Below are 18,185 nucleotides of genomic sequence, written 5' to 3' on the forward strand. Positions count from 1 at the left end.
GGGATACTACTTGGTCATGAAAAAGCAGGAAATCTTACCCTTTGCGGCAACATGGATGGATCTAGAGAGCATTGTGCTAAGTGAAATAAGCTAGTCAGAGAAAGACAAGTACCATATGATTTTATTCATATATGAGATCTAATGAACAAAATGAACTAATGAGAAAAATAGTGTTCGTTAAAAGTTTTATGTCAAGGCTGCAGCAGGTTCACTATAATAAGCCTATCAGTTATTCTTTGTAAATTTCACTATACCCACCCAGAAGATGTGGCTCAGTGGTTGAGCGCAAACCCATGAACTAAGAGGCCACTAGTTCAATTCCTGGTCAGAGCACATGTCCAGGTCTCAGGCTCAATACCCAGTGAGGGGTGTATGTGCAGGAGGCAGCCAATCGATGATGTTTCTGTCTCATTGAGGTTTCTCTCTATTTCTCTCCCTTCCTCTCTTTCTAAAAATCAACAAAAACATATTTAAAAAATTTTACTATACTTAAGAAGATATATTTTATCCACTACTACTTGTGGACCATGATCTCTAAGTCTATGCCATAAGTATCTGACTTTCCATTGGTGACTAGTCCTTATAGAGCTTTATCTAGCCCTTCTAGTACTAGTACTTCTCTCGTTATTTGGTAAAATTTGCCATTTCCATTTGGAGAACAATGTTGCAGAGTAGTTCAATGTGGGCCTGCATTTGAGGAAATAGTCCTGCATTGCAACCTCTTGGCCTCAGCTTTTTGAAAACTTTCTCCCCTGCAGAAGTTATCTGAAAACCTTTCTGAAGTTTTAGTATCTGGTAGATGCTGCTTTTCCAGAATTTTTTCCCCTAGTCTGCTATAGAATCCAATGGTTGACACACTTTCCTAAAGGCCTAGTATGGAGGCCTTTTTAAGTAAGAAGTTACATCTTTTTAAATAAAAGTATCCCAATATTGTCCTGTTAATGTAGATATATTCACTATAAGGCCATCCTGGGGAATATGCCCTTTCGGTTTCCATTCATTGTAGAACAATGAAATCAGGTCTCAAGATGTGATAGAGTTCATCAGGTCTTCACTACATTGTTAGGTGAGGAGTTTATTCTCCTTGTTTTTGAGCCTCTTATCAGGAATCTTAGCAGGAGAACAAGTACAGGTAAAGAAAGATCCATTTCACTAACGTCAGAGTTTTTAAAATAAGTACAATGAAGAAAAGAGACCAGCACCTGCTGTAACTAAATCAAATATTACTGGTTCTATATGGTATTAGTAAGGAAAATATACTAAACTAGGAGAAAATTCTTATTACTAATATTCAGAAAATATTAGAAACAAAAAAAGAAACTGTTTGAAAAATGCTGGTGAGTTTTCATCCACTTCTTAAATCATCATTTATACCAGCGAGTACATCATCATATACGTTTTCCATGTCAAACATAGCTTGATCTACATCAAACATTAGATCTTCTTCTTCTCTTACTGTAAGTATTGATTCCAAGTCTGAAAAGTCAGCGAGGTCTGGTAGTGAACCTTCCTCAGAAGGAGAGGAATCTACTTCTACCTGTTCTGCTACCTCATTTTGTTCTGCTACCTCATTTTGCTCTACACAAGGAACTTGTTCCTGTGAAAATAATTGCAAAATCTCTTCAGCTATTCTTATTAACTGAGCAACACAATCAATAAGTCCACTAATTAGTTCAGGGATTGACAGAGACTCCATGCTGTTCTTCTCAGAAGATAAAATAATCGTAAAAGCTGCAGCAAATGGACTCTTGGCGACAATGAATCCTGTGGGGCTGACGATGGTTCTGTGGTTGGTTGGTCCAGAAATCAGGCTGTTGATATAATTATGATGATCAAGTACAGAATGAGTCCAGTGGTCCTATAACAATTTTTGATAAAGTTGGTGAACCTCCCACAAAATCACATATGGTATTCTTGTTGGTACCGGTGGTGAATTGCTACTATAATGGCAATCTGGAAGATTGTCACAGCCAAAAGAAAACAGCAAAGCAGATCTAATAATAGAAAATAGAAATATAAAGATTAATATCTTTGAGCCTTTATCAATCCTACAGGTTCTGACTACAGGATAAAGTTGAAAGGGTAGCCCTAGCTATTGATCCTCTTCTTTTGAGGACCTTATAAGAATCTACTACTTATATTCTCCTTTAAACATTTCATGGTCTTTATCTCTTCTTAGAGGATTTGAGAACAAAGTGAGCATAGGTAGTTTGTCTATCTTTCTTGAACAACTCTATTGAGGAAGATACATCCACTCAGAGTCTTTCAGTTAATTCTGTCTTTATTAACATCTGTGTCTCGTCGCCATTTATATCTGGTGCTGATAAATTCTTTCTATGTTTTTAAGAATCCATTCATCAAAGTTTCCAATTGCCTCTGCAGCCTAGGAAATTTATGGTAAATTAAAGTCCAACATTTTCTCTTTTACAAATTTTGGACAATTTCTGTTATAAAATTAGTTCCTTGGTTATTTCTTATTGCTGCCAATATTCCATATATGGCATATAGTTCCTCTAACTTTGTCTAAAAGCCATGGTCATACTATTCTCATCTGCATGTCTGGTGTGCTTTGCAAGTCTTTCTAAGGGCTTATGCTTCTGTAAAGCAATATTCTTTGTTTAAACATCTAGGAATTGGCCCAATATAATCTACCTGTCATGTTTGTCTGGTTTACCACCACCACTTCCCTTAAAAAATGAGTTATATATAAAACAAATAAGTCATAGAGATATACTATATGTGGTAATATATAGGGAAAATAGTCAATATTATCATAATAAGTGTATGGTAACAGATGGTTAGTAGAATTATTGTGGTGTCCACATTGTAAGGAATATAAATGTCAAATCGGTATGTTGTACACCTGAAACTAATATAACACTGCATGTCAAGTATATTTTAATAAAAAAATATATTGTCGAAGATTCAAGTTTTTACTCATTTGACATACCTCATATTGCTTACTTGTTTGCTTGTTTGATTCATAGTTGCTTTTACTTTATTCTTTCTCTTCTGCTTACCTAGGACATTCATTCCATATGCCCAGAGGTTTCATATGCCAATCCTGCAACTTTAGAATGAACTGACAAGAGAACTGACTTGGGACTTAGAGTCCCCAATATTGCAGAGTCTACATTAGTTTTGGGGTATCCAATTGCTTCCTTTTAAGTAGAATGTTCTGTCTTTCCAGTCTGATGATCTAGTGCATATCCTACATAAACTGCTAAATTCCCTTCATTGGTTTATTTTCATATCTCCCTTTACAGGATTGCTGCTCCTGCTATAGTTCAGTCTATAATTTTTAAATTACAGCATATATCTTCAGTTCATGGCTGATCGGTGTAGCTATATACTTTGACTAATTGTTTTCTTGGACATGTATACATATTAAATTTCTAGCTATCAGTCCTGCATATTAGGATGCTTTTTTTCTCTCCAATCTCAGTCAAGCTTCTTCTAATGGAGAGTATCAGGAAGCAGTCATCCATCGCACTCCTTTAGGATAATTCCAAATCTGTTATTGCCCTATTTCCAGCAGTTCTGACCAGAATGATGCCCAGCTAATTGTACTCCTTAGGCCTTTACTGGAGTACAGTAAGTCATCAGCCAGATGGTCTATGATTTTCACATGGAACTTGCTTGTCTCCACAGGGCCTAGTTTGACCCACTAGGTTATAAACTATCTGTACTTAGCATAAGTCCTGTCAGAACCACACTATTTTTTGGTCCAAAATCCTGACAGTAGAAACGGGATTTGCCCTATAATAGTGGTCCAATCCATGAGGACCAGAAGGCATTATTTTGGTTATAGGCAACTTTCCATCTGAAGCATGGGAGAACGGGTAGTAGAGGCATAGCAGTTTGTTTTATTAATTCAAAGGGAAATAAATCATACAAGGAATTTGGCATTAGTGTAGAACTGAATCAGCTCATCAGAAGGGAAACACAGAAGAAAAGTATGTGCTAAATTTTACTAGAGGGCACCATCACATTTTCAAAGGAAACAATAACCTACTATGGTGCCCATAGCCCAAGGTCATGCAAGGGTGATAGGAACACACACAAAGACTAAAATTCTGGTTTCCCTTTCATCCAGTTTTTTTTTCTCAGCTACTCTACCTCCCTCTAGAACTCTTTCACTCTTCTTCTTGGTTGATATACCTCCATTTCTTCACCTATGCTTTTCATTCTATTTCACTTTCTGTCTCCATCTTCCACTATCCCTTCCCATCATCTTTTCTTTCATCTCTCTATAAACTGGGAAAAATTTAGAAATCAATTATATCCCACTTATCAAATTGATATTTTATTTATAGACTCTCACATTGCACAATCTAAATATAAAAAGTAGAGGTAGAACATTTCATATTTTATTATCTTATAAAGACAAATTTAGTTACTTATTACTTATGCAACCCTTGATTTACTTCATCTATCACTTGGTTACCTTTGATGGGAAAAATTTCCTGACCTAGCCTTAACCCAGATGACCATTGTGTTAGCTAATCCACAATTCCTATCTTCAAAACATCTTAGACTCTAGGAGCAGGGGGTGGGGTGGAGGTTAGGGAAGATGTTGAGAAACTACTAAGAACTGCAGTACTAAGAAAGAGTAACAGTATAGCATCAGCTTATTCCAGTTATGATAATTTCCAAAGCAACCAATCCTTGACACCTTAGCTTGCCTAAAGGAGCATTTTGTATAGTTTGTGCCTAGTCCCCAAATCACTCTAAGGACCTTTTCATAAGCAGTTCCCTCTGCCTGAGATCCCTTTCACTCAGGAAAAAATGGCTTCTTCTTATTCTGGTCTCAGTTTAAATATCATCTCTTCAGATTTTTGACCCTCCAACCTGAAAAAGGCCCCTAATCATCCCTTTATCATTAGTAATACCGTGCATTTTTATATTATGGTACCTATAATTACCTCTATTTTCTTGTTTATTTGTTTTTCTATCTCCTGTCCTACCACCATATACCTATAGGTCAAAATGCAAGTGCCATGAGATTAGGAAACTTGTGTTGTTTTGTTTTTTGTTGTATCCTCAAAAGCACAGAAGAGGGGCTGTAACGTAGTAGGTAATCAGTAAGTGTTGCTAAATAAAGGAAGGAAGGAAATGCGGGAGGAACAACTTTCAGCTCTTTTATTCAGTAAATAGTATCAAGTTTGAACCATGCATGAGGATAGCAGGAGGTATAAAAATAAACTAATTCATCAAAACACACAGTAAAATGAGCAGGTAATCCCCAAATTGAGAGAAAATATTCACAAAACAGATATCTGACAAAGAAGTTGTGCCCAGAATATATAAAGAGCTTGTACAACTCAAAAGTAAAAACAAACAAACCAATTTTGCAGATGGCCAAATGATTTCACAAAGGGAAAAAAATAAATACAGGTATAGCTTGTTTTACTGTGTTTCACTCTATTGTGCTTCACAGATAGTGTGGGTTTTTTTTTTCAAATTGAAAGTCTGTGGGAACCCTGGATTGAGCACAACATTTGCTCACTTTGTATCTCTGTGTCATATTTCAAACTTTTTCATTATTATTATTATATTTATTATGGTGATCTGTGATCAGTGATATTTGAGAAATCAGGAAAGGAAGAATAACTCAATGAGGCAAACATCACTGTTGTCTTATTTTAAGAAGTTGCCACAGCCACCCCAACCTTCAGAAATCACCATCCTGATCAGTCAGCAGCCATCAACATCAACGTATGACACTCCACCGGCAAACAAATGTATGAATCACTGAAGGCTCAGATGATGGTTAGCATTTTTAGCAATAAAGCATTTTTAATAAAGGTATGTATATTGTTTTTTAGACATAATGCTATCACACACTTAATAGGCCACAGTATAGTGTAACATAACTTTTGTATGCACTGAAAAAAATTATGTGGCTCACTTTATTGCAATAGTTGCTTTATTGTGTGGTCTGCAACTGAACCTGTAATATCTCCAAGATAAAGTATTACAAAGGGTATTGGAAACATATTCAGCATCACTAATCAACATGGAAATGCAAATTAAAATCACAGTAAGATACTACAGCACAGTCACTAAACTGGCTAAAATTAAAGATTAATAATATCAAATGTTGGCAAAGATGTAGAGCAACCAGAATTCTCGCATATTGCTGGTTTTCAACCTCTTTGAAATCATCTGGAAGTTGTTTTACTTAATTAAGCAAGCACCTTAATTAAGCATGCAGTCCAAGCAATTCCACTCCAAGGTATTTACCCAAAAAATGGAAGTTTACAAAAAGACTTTTATGAGACTGGTCATGGCAGCCTTATGCATAATACCCTTCCCCCCAAAAAATGAAGAGTGCAGGTGTCAATCAAAAGGAGAATGAATATATAAACGTGCATTCATACAATATGATACTAATCTGCAATATAAAGAAAGCCACTACTGATAGGGACAACATGGATGAATATCAAAAAGATTATACTTAAAGAAATAAATCAGACACAAAAGAGGAATACATATTGTATGATTCCATTCATATGTGATTCTATAAAATACAAAATGATCTATGGTAGAAAAATCAGAATAGTGGTTACATCTAGGGAAGTGGAAATTGATTGGGAAGAGACATAAGAGAACTTTTTGGGTTGATGGTAATGATCATGCTTTAGATAGAGTTTTGGATTACACAGGAGTATGTATTTGTCAAAACTCATAGAATGGTACTTTTAAGATTTGTGCATATCATTGTATGTAAATTTTATTCCCCCCTAAAGCGACCAAACATAATCCCCAGCCTCATGAACTATATATCAGATGAAATGACATGCCCATAAATAACTATCTAATAAATGCTCATGTTTTTGGAAGACCTACTATATTTTAAGCACTGTGAAATCCACTTTTCTTATATTAATACATTTAATTCTTACAATAATGCTACAAAGTTACAGATGGAAAAAAATGGAGGATGAGATAAATTAACTTGCCCATAGCCAAATGGTAAGGTTGCAGAACTGGAAATCAGCCTAGGTCTGACTCCTAAAGTCCTTTGCCAGAGGCATAAATTCAGGTGCCTACGGGAGCAAAATTTGCCTTATTTGCACCGAAGACAACATCTCATTCTAAACCAGAATAGAACTGAGAATGTTAATATAATTTGCCAACCTTGGAAACTGGCTGAATTACAAATTCTTAGGACAGTGAGTCCCAAGGCAAAGAGATAGAGAGAGCCTGATAAATCCCTCAGGGATCCACATCATTTGTTACAGGAATGTTGCCGTCCATTTTATCTGCCCCTCCACTGACCTACTGAATTGGGCCAAACACATAAACTACTCACCTGTGATAGAGATGAGATGGATGAGAGGGTCAAGGCGCTGCCTACTAAACGTTTCCCGGACTTGCACTTTCAAATGGAATATGGATGTTCCTGTCACAACTAGAAAACAACAAAAAAGAATAAACAGCAAATTTGATAGGCTTACAGAGATCCATGATCTTTGGAAACAAGGACAAGCTGCACTAAAATTTCAGAGAACTACAAGCCGTTCCTACATGAGCTGATAGTCATGAGACAGTTGCTAATTCTGGGTACAAGTTGAAGATGAGGTTTGGCCCCAAGGCTGAATGACTCTACTAAGGAAAAGGAGAAATTTGCATAAAATTTGAGACTAGCATAATGATTGGAAATTTGAGAAGCCTGAAATACAGAGCTGGTTTTCCTTACCTGAAGTTAGTTGAGTTTTAGGCTGGCGCCTAAAAGTGAAAGTCTCAGGGAAATGTACCGCAGTCTCGCGGTACTTCAGAGATAAATTTTCGGTAGTGGGAGGGTAAATGCCATAAATACACTGCCACTCTCTGCCTCAAAATCTTACCTCAACTTTAAGGGTGGGAGCACCTGAGGTGGCTAATAAGTTAATAAGCTCAAAACCATCCCCAAAGGGCACTTTGGACAAAGTGATTCTAAAACTCATGAAGATATATAAAGGGGTTAGCATAGCCAAAACATCTTGAAGAAGAACAAAATTGGCGGACATATACTATCATCTATCAAGGCTAGCTGTACAACTACAGTAATTATGACAGCATGGCACTGGCACAAGGACAAGCAAATAAATCAGTGGAACCATGACACTTCACACCAGATATCAAAGTAATGCTATGACCACTAAAAATAATAATAATAATAATAATAATAATAATAATAAGTTGAAATGGATAATACCTGTAAATATGAAAGGTAAAACATTAAATCTTCTAGACAAAACCATAGGCAAATATCTTCATTACATTTGGTAGGCAAAGATTTCTTATTCGATACAAAAGGCATTAGCTATGAAGAAGGTTAATAAATTGGATTTCATTAAAATTAAGAACTTTCATTTACCAAAAGGCGCCTTAGGAGCCGGAAAAGCCTCACAGACTGGGAGAAAATATCCACAATACATATATCTAACTTGTATCCTGCATATAGATATGTTTTTAAACTCCTTCAAATCAACAAGAAAAAAGACAGACTATCCAATTTTAAAAAGTAGAAAAAAATTTGAAGGGCACTTCACAGAAGAGAACATCTAAATGTCCAACCAGCATATGAATAAATTTTCGTTATTATTACTTATGAATAAAATGCAAATTAAAACTACAGTGAGACATACAAACCCAACCAGAATAGCTAAAATTGAAAGAACTGACAATATCAAGTACCAAGAAGGACATGGAGCAACTGGAACTCTCATACATGGCTGGTGAACGTGTTAACTGGTATAACTACTTTGGAAAAGTGTTTCACAGTATGCACTGAAACTAAACATAGTTTTATTACATGACCCTGCAGTTCTACTCCTAAGTATCTAACCAAAATAAAAGAGTAAAATGTCCACAAAAATACATGTACAAGAATGTTGAAAGAAACCAGATGCATTAAAGTGTGTATCACATAAATTTCATTTATATAAGTGAGATTTAAGAATAGGCAAAGGAAAAGATAGAAAAGAAGTGAATGCAGTGGTTACTTCTAGGTGGGGGTTGCTGGAAATGTTCTATGTCTTGATATGATTACATTTGTTTAAAAAAAGCATTCAACTATACTCTTATAATTTGTATGCTTCACCATATGAATGGTATATATAAAATAATTTTATTTTTTATTTGGGGTCTCCTTCCTATAAAGCCAGTAAGGACCATCAGAAAGTGATGAGAGTCTTTCTAGGGTGAGTAACCCAGTCATCACAGGAAAATGGAATGAAGTCTGAAGGTACAGACTTGTACCTTTGGCCCCTGTGGCTCTACTTCCTGCTAGGGTAGTGCTAAGTAAAGAAAGAGGTCCTTATAGCTAGATAGAGTTGTAAATTAAGGCAAGATGAAATAACCCACATCTTACATGTAGCTCAGAAAGATAGCTGGGGCAGAGGCCATGTTCTCCATCTGATAACTAGAATATCTAACCCCATATATTTTTATTAATCTCACTGTTATGACATTTTTGTCAACACAACTAATCAAAAGCTACCATTTGGCTCTTTGCTGACAGTCTTACCCTGCTATTTTGTGATGCTCATAACTGGCTAACTGGTAATAAGTGTCTAACAGTAGGATGGAAACAGAGCAAAGGAATCCAAATCCTCTTGGCCTATGTTTACAGTCAGTAAGCTTCTCTGCATTGGACAAGGTAAATTAGTTCAGATCCAAAGGGAACAGAGGCAGTTAGGTGGGAGAAATTAAAATGTGCCTTTGGTGAGTATAGGTGCCAGTTTCTTATTTACAAACAATATTTTTTTTCATAATGCACCCTTTTCTAGTGCTGCGGTATCATTTGGATACATGCATTTAATATAGATTTTTTTAAAAACACCCCCAGACATTACTTCTCATTGCTCTCCTTGTCTCAGAGGAAAACATTAAGAGGTCCTTGTCCCCAAAGGGCTGTCTTGTGGCTCTTGTTCACACATAAGCCTTTCAGGAGACCTGAGACCAATCGAGTAGAGAATCCTTGAGGCTTAGTGGATCTTCCTAGCCTAACTTCCTCTTGCCGTCAAAGCGCTTGCTCACTCTGTTTCTGAGCAGCTCTGGCAGGCAAAAGCTGATTACACTTTGGACTGCTCATTGACTACTCCTCCAAAACACTGCCAGCTACATGGAGAAAGCCTTCCCCTTGGTATTATGGCAATGAATCTTTCAAAGCATTAACTGGCTATGCCTTGGAAACATGTACCTGGAAAGTAATTGGCAAAATCATTGAGGCAAAATAATGAAGGCCATTGCCCTGTGTCTAGTATGCTTTCACCTGAAAGATCAGAGGTCCTATATTTCTTCCTTCTGCCTGCAAATGTGCTTGCCTCTTATCCACCACAGGATAAGCTTCTGTTTTTAATGATCTCAAAATAAGATTCCATAACCTTCCTCGGTAGCTCATTTCAGTGTTTTACAGTTTCCTTCTTCTGTTAATTATATTCTCAAGTACTTTCACATACATTAACGTATTTGATTCTTATAATAATCCTGTGCACCAAGGATTATCCCTATTTTACAATTAGAAAATGAAGACCCAAAGAGGATAAGTGGCTTACCTCGATTACACAGCTGGTTAGTAACAGAACAAGAGTGAGAATCTGATTCTTTCATCTCTCAGGCCCTCTGTGCTGTCACTTACAATGTGATCTGCCTAGTGATGTTCTGGGAAGCTTCAAATCACCAGCAAAATAAGGAGCAGTGTTAAGATGTCAACAAGAACACAATATTGCCATGGTAGGTGGCTTGCCAAGTATATCATAGGCCACAAGTCCCCTCAAGGATAACCATTTCATTGTTCTCATCCCTACATATTATTGTTCCCAGAGTATACCTGCAGTTAGAAAGCTCTAGCAAAGAGGAAAGATATCAAAAACCTAAATGATCATTAAAATCACAATTAAGCCCTAACCGGTTTGGCTCAGTGGATAGAGCATCAGCCTGTAGACTCAAGGGTCCCAGGTTCAATTCCGGTCAAGGGCATGTACCTTGGTTGCAGGCACATCCCCAGTAGGAAGCATGCAGGAGGCAGCTGATCGATGTTTCTCTCTCATCAATTTTTCTAACTCTCTATTCCTCTCCCTTCCTCTCTGTAAAAAATCAATAAAATATATTTTAAAAAATAAAAATAAAATAAAATCACCATTAAGACGATATGCTTATCTATGAGTATAAAATAAAAGACAAGAGTCCATGGTATCCTGTTTATTAATTTCTCCATTCTGACCTTTGAGATAGATACAATCAGAATAAATTGGAGGAAGTGGGGCAGAAAAAATATTTCTTAATCTCCTAAAAAGAAAAATGTTTTGCCCTTGAGCATGAATTTGTTTCCTTTCTCTCTGAAAATGTCATTCCTCTATCTCTCAGGGCTCATAAAGGGGCCAAAGGTTAGCATTTGAAACATAGATAAAGAGCAAATTCCATTGTGTATCTGCTTGTTGTTCAGAAAAGCACACCAAGGCCCTACAGCCCTTTGGCAAGAGCCCTTCCAATGCCAGACCAGCATGCTGCTCAAGTGAAAAGCTGGATGGAGTTGACCTTATAGGATTCCTTACAGGGTTTCCTTTTTTTAAATATTATCTAGAGGCAGGGGAGTCTCACAGCAGGTTTGCTCAACAAGAACAAAATATCTCTCATCTCTTGTGACATTAACAGGTTAAGTAATTCTGTTCTAAAATATACTTTAAATACAATGGTCACTCCGCCTAACTATCCTTGTCTAAGTCACCAGTGACTTCCACACTCCTAAATCCAATAGTCAATTTCCAGTCCTCATCTTATTTGTGCTATAAGCAGCATTTGACATGATTCATCACTCCCCAAGTCTTCTTCTTATTCATCTACAGTCATTTCCTTGATGCTCTCATAGAGGCTGTAAATAACAACTATATGTAGATGACTCTTAAATTGATTTAGCTAGTTAAGACCTTTCTCCAGAATCCCATATGTGAGTATCCAATTGCCTTTACACTGATTTTTAACATCGATAACCTATATCCAAAACTGGATCTGTAGTCTTCCCTCCAAAACTTACTCCACCTATAGCTTTCTCCATCTCAAGAAATGGCAAGTCTATCCTTCTAACGACTCAGGCTAAAAAAAAAAAAAAAAAATCTTGAGTTTACCTTTGACTCTTCTTCTTCCCACAATCTATTGTGAATCCACCAGAATACTCTCTTGCCTCTTCTTTCAAAATATACTCAAAACACAATGACATGTTGTCATTGTTTGCCACCATCATATACCTCTCAACTTAATTATTTCAACAGCCTCCTAACAGGATTCCCCTTGCCTTACTCCAGTCTCTTCTCAACACAACAGTCAGACTGATCCCTTTAAAATGTAAGTCAGATCATTTCACTCTTCTTCTAATGGTTCCTTTCCCCAAACTCACCAAGCATACTTCCTCTTTAAGTGCTTTGCACTGGCTATTCCTTCTGCCTGGAATGGTTTTTACTCAGATATCTTAATGGCTAAATCATCACCTGCTTCAAACCCTTTGTTTATATTTCACATTCTCAATGAGAAATACACTTACCATCCTTTTAAAAATTGAACAACCCCTCCTAAACTGGCACTTCTGAGTCTCTCCTATTTAAATTTTCTTAGAACTTACCACCTTCTATACATATTGTATATTTTACCTATTTAATATGATTATTCTCTTTATTTTTATTTTTTAATTTTTAACTACAGTTTACATTCAATATTTTTCTATTAGTTTCAGGTGTACAGCATAGTGGTTAGACATTTGTATACTTTACAAGTGTTCCTTCTGATATTTAAAGTACCCACCTGGCACCATACATAGTTATTACAATACTAGAGGCCTGGTGCACAAAATTTGTGCACAGGGGAGGGAGGTGTCCCTCAGCCTAGCCTGCACCCTCTCCAATTTGGGACCCCTTGAGGGATGTCCAACTGCCCATTTAGGCCCAATCCTAAACGGGCAGTTGGACATCCCTCTCACAATCCAGGACTGCTGGCTCCCAACCACTCGCCTGCCTGCCTGCCTGATTGCCCCTAACCACTTCTGCCTGCCAGCCTAATCACCCCCTAACCACTCCCCTGCCAGCCTGATCGATGACTAACTGCTCCCCTGCTGGCCCGATTGCCACTCACTAACTGCCCTCCCCTGCCAGCCTGGTCGCCCCTAACTGCCCACCCCTGCAGGCCAGGGCCCCCCCCCAAATTGCCCTCCCCTGCAGGCCTGGTCACCCCCAACTTCCCTCCCCTGCCAGCCCAGTCCCCCCGAACTGCTCTCCCCTGCAGGCCTGAGTCCCCCACAACTGCCCTCCCCTGTAGGCCTGGGTCCCCCCCACAACTGCCCTCCCTTTCAGGCCTGGTCTCTCCCAACTGTCCTCCCCTGCCGGCCATCTTGTGGTGGCCATCTTGTGTCCACATGGGGGCGGCCATTTTGTGTGTTGGAGTGATGGTCAATTTGCATATTACCTCTTTATTATATAGGATTATTGACTATATTCCCTATGTTGTACTTTACATCCCCTTGACTATTCTGTAACTACCAATTTGTATTTCTTAATCCCTTCACCTTTTTTACTCAGCCCCCCAACCCGCATCCCCTCTGGCAACCATCAGTCTGTTCTCTGTATCTATGAGTCTGTTTCTGTTTTGTTTGTTCACTTATTTTGCTCTTTAGATTCCACATACAAGTGAAATCATATGGTATTTGTCTTACTCTGTTTGACTTATTTCACTTAGCATAATAGTCTCTAGATCTAGCCATGCTGTCATAACTGGTAAGATTTCATTATTTTTATGGCCGAGTAATATTCCATTGCATGTATGCACTACAACTTTTTTATCTATTCATTTATTGATGGGCACTTAGGCTGCTTCCATATCTTGACTATTGTAAATAATGCTGCAATGAATATGAGGCTGTGTATATTCTTTTGAACTAGTGGTTTGTGTTTCTTTTGATATATACTCAGAAGTGCAATTATTATGATTATTCTTTATTTTATGACTCCCCTCTCTAGAAGGTAAGCTCCATGAATGTAGTGATCTCTATTTTGTTGAAGTACAAAAATACTGTCTGGTATGTAGTGGGTACTCTATAAATGTTTGTTGATTTAATAATAGGACTGATAATTTCTTCTACTTTTTATAGTGCTTTATAGTTTTTTCTAAGTGTTTTCACATTACATTTTTTCCAAATTACCATATAACATGGGTATGTTAAAAATAACATAATTTATTATCTCTAACATTTTTTTAAAAATTACATCAGCCCAGCTGGTGTGGCTAGATGATTGAGCGCCAACCTACAACTCAGGTTTGATTCCCAGTCAGGGCACATGCATGGGTTGTAGGCTCAAACCCCAGTGTGGGGCATGCAGGAGGCAGCCGATCAATGACTCTCTCTCATCATTGATGTTTCTATCTCTCTCTCCTTCTCCATTCCTCTCTGAAATTAATAAAAAATATATTTTTTAAAAGAAAGTTGACATCCAGAGAGGCAAAACAATCTACCCAAAGTCAGGAAGCTGGAATGTGGTAGAACAGGAACTCAGTTCTGTGCTCTCATCCCAGAGCCTCCAACTTTACTGAAAAACCCTAGTCCTTAAGGAAAGGCCTTCCAGATTTTTTTTGTTAGAACAGAAGCATGTCCTGCTTATGCCATTAATCCAGCGCTTTGAAGTTGAATGTGTGAATTTTCCAGATCATGGAAATATATACATAAAAAGTCATCTAAAGACCCGAGTTTGTGTGGGGGAATCACTATGTGAATGTCAGAGAAAATGATGCCATTCCCAAATGGTGCTCTCTCTAAGAAAGAAAGCAACATTTGAATATACCAGCTGCTCAGTAGAATAAATCATTTGTTTCTTTCTAGCCAGCTCTGCCTTCCTTTTGTATTACACATTAAACCGCACAATTGTCCAAAGCAACCTAACAAAGCAAAGGGGGAAATTGTAGTCCAAGAAGGCATCTGCTACCTAAAGTGCATTTTAGTGGCCTCTTCCACTGTGCCACCACCTAAGTCACTGATGGACTATGTTGAAAGCTCTCCCCCAACTGCCACTGCCATACATGAAGAGCAAAGACTGTCCCTTTAAATGTACCACTGAAGATGAAACTGGTGTTTCCTTGGCAGGGGGCGGGGGGAACAGGATACTTCATGCTTGGCATACTGCTACCATTGGCATCCAATCCAGAAGCTGCTACATTCTGCAGGGGTGGCAACTATTTTGTCCTCAGTATAACATAGTGGAAGATACAGCTATATTTACATACATGCTTTTTAACAGAGACACTTGTCACCCCTGGTAAGCTCACAGGATGCGACAGAAATGGCACAGCCAGGAAAAGGCAAGCCAAGTCCTCAGTTCCTTCTGGCAGCTGAATCCACAGTATTAGCGAAGATGGTGTCTGATCTCTTTCCCTCATCCTCAGAATGTCATTACAACAAGGAAGTATGTATCCAGTAACCCTCCCAAGAATCACTAAGTAGACCAGTCTTGTCTTCAGTGCCTTTGTCCTTTGACCACAGCAAATCAAGTGGTTGAGGCTTGACTCTACTACAAAATCAGCTCTGTGACCAGGCTCAATAAATATCCCCTAATGCAATGGTTCTCAACATTGGCTGCACATTAGAATCCTCCAGAATGAGGCCCAGAAATCACCTGGGAAAGGTGATTCTAATGTGCAACCAAGGTTGCGAACCACTGCCCTAATGAAAGAGCAAGCTTAGATTCAATAAATAAACCTCAGACTGAAAACAGAAGTGTAACACAGGTGCAATCTACCAAATGCTTGATGGATTCAGTTAATACATGGACACAAACATTACTGAAACATGAAGACATCAATAACCTCAGCCACACAGACAGGTACTTAAGGTTTTGATACTAGGGAAGGATAAAAGAAAGAAATTATTTTTAGGGGAAGAATATTCGGTTTGGAGGCAGAGAAGCCTGGGTTCAAGTCTAAAGGTTTTCTTACTTTGGGCAGGTCACTTAAGCTCACTGTGATTTGCTTTCATGATCTCAAAATAGGATAGTACCTTAAGCAATTACTACTTTCATGATTTATATGTTTTAATTATGGGGAGATGCCCCTTTACTTTAGATTTTTAAAAAATAGCACGACTTTTGAATTTAAACATAGATTTAAACTCTACCTCTGACATTAACTGTATGGCATCTCTCTCCAAACCTGAGTTTATTCACCTGTATTTTAAGGAGGAGGATGATCCTATTTCAAATGGTTGCTATAATAATAAAAAATAATAATGTTGAAAATGTGTTTTTTAAACTATAAATTCCAAGGCAAATAAACGTGTTTTTTTTAAAGGCCTCAACTGAAGTGACCAAAGACTCTGGTTTGCCAGGGACCAAGGGATTTTCCAAGTTCTAGAATTTTCAGTGCTAAATATGTAGTCTTGGGCAAATGGAAATAAGTTGGTTACCCTAGTCTTGAGTAATCCATAACAAGTCTTGACTAGTCCTTAACAAAGTCAAGGGCCTGAATAGGCCTTAACTGAGATGGCCTTAACTACGCAATGACTAGGTATTAACTAGGTTTAGTCCCTGGGTAGGCCGGGACTAGAGTCTGACCAAACATTTACTAGATTTAGTCTCTGGCAAGGCCTTAGACCCAGGCAGCGCTTTAATTAAACTCAGATTAGGTCTTCTCTATACTTATACCTTGGATAAGCTTTAACTATTCTTTGGCTAGATTTTAAATAGGCTTAGTCCATGGCTAGACCTTAACTGGGATTCAAATAGATCTTAACTAGAATTGAGCACTGACTAGATTTTAACTGGCTGATTAAGCCTTACCTCAGATTTATCCCTAACTAGGTCTTAATTGGGCTGGCAAGGCCCTACCTTGGCTAAATCTTAACTAGGCTTAGGGACTGGCTACCCCTTAACTTGGATGACTAGGTCTTAATTAGATTTAGGCTTTGACTTCACCTTAACTCATTTGGGACTAGGACTTAACTAGGTTTAGTCACTGGCTAGGCTTTAATTAGATTCTGAGGAGGACTTCCCTACATATAAGCCCTGGCTAGGCCTTAACTGAGCTAAGTCTTCACTAGGTTTAGACCTAGCAATCCCTAAACTAGACTCTGAATATGCCTTTTTAAGATTTAGGTCCCAGCTAGGCCTTAACTACACTCTGACTAGAACTTAATTAGGTGTTGGCACTGGCTAGAGCTTAAATAGATTCTAGCTAGAGCTTAACTATGTTTAGACTCTAGATAACCTTTATATTCCCAGAAACCAAAAACACTGATTCAGAACAATATATGTACCCCTATGTTGATTGCAGTGCTATTTACAACAACCAAGATTGAAAAGCAGCCCGAGTGTCCATGGGTAAATCAGTAGATAAAAAAAAGTACTGGTACATTTACACAATTGAATACTACTTGCCATAAAAAAAGAGAGAAATCTTACCTTTTGCAACAGCATGGATTGACCTGGAGATTATTATTCTAAGTGAAATAAGCCAGTCATAGAAAGTAAAATACCATATGATTCCACTTATATGTGGAATCTAAGGAACAAAATAAACAAAGAAAATACAAACATTTATCTTTCCATTACCATTTATTTACCCCTTTACTCTCTTCTACTTCCTACTAATCCCCTCCACTCTGGTGATCACCAACTAAGTGAAATAAGTTGGTCAAAGAAAGACAAATACCATATGATTTCACTTCTATTTAGAATCTAAAGAACAATATAAATGAACAAACAAAACAGAAAGAAATTCACAGACACACAGAACAGACTGATGGTTGTCAGAGAGGAGGGGGTTTGAGGGACTGGGTTTAAAAGGTGAAGGGATTGAGAAATACAGATTAGTAGTTACAAAACAGTCAGGGGGATGTAAAGTACAGCATAGTAAATATAGTCAATAATATTTTAATAACTACGTATAGTGCCATTTGGGTCCTGGAAATATCAGGGGGACCACTTTGTAAAGTATATGATTGTCTAACCACTATGCTGTACACTCGAACTAAAATAAAATAATATTGAATGTAAACTGTAATTGAAACATAAAAAAAGAAAAGATTGAGAAAAGAAGAGAAGAAAATACACAGAGGACAGGGTGATATGAAGACTCAGGAAAGGAGTGGAGCAATGCAACAAGAAACCAAAGCATGCCGAGGATTACCTGTAGCCCCCAGAAGCTGGAGAAAAGCATCGAATGGA

General features: G+C 37.7%; 2 protein-coding genes across 2 annotated transcripts in view; one reads left to right on the top strand and one right to left on the bottom strand.

Moving 5' to 3' along the window:
• The window catches only part of TRPC5 (transient receptor potential cation channel subfamily C member 5), a 150,339-nt gene that overhangs the window by 46,242 nt on the left and 85,912 nt on the right, over positions 1-18,185 (top strand). The window lies entirely within an intron of this gene.
• TRPC5OS (TRPC5 opposite strand) lies at positions 1,346-1,696 on the bottom strand. Its single transcript, XM_006082308.1, has one exon. It carries the CDS (start codon positions 1,694-1,696, stop codon positions 1,346-1,348), a length of 351 nt encoding a protein of 116 aa, XP_006082370.1.

The sequence above is a fragment of the Myotis lucifugus genome, unplaced genomic scaffold, assembly GCF_000147115.1.
Source record: "Myotis lucifugus unplaced genomic scaffold, Myoluc2.0 scaffold_2, whole genome shotgun sequence".
NCBI lineage: Eukaryota > Metazoa > Chordata > Mammalia > Chiroptera > Vespertilionidae > Myotis > Myotis lucifugus.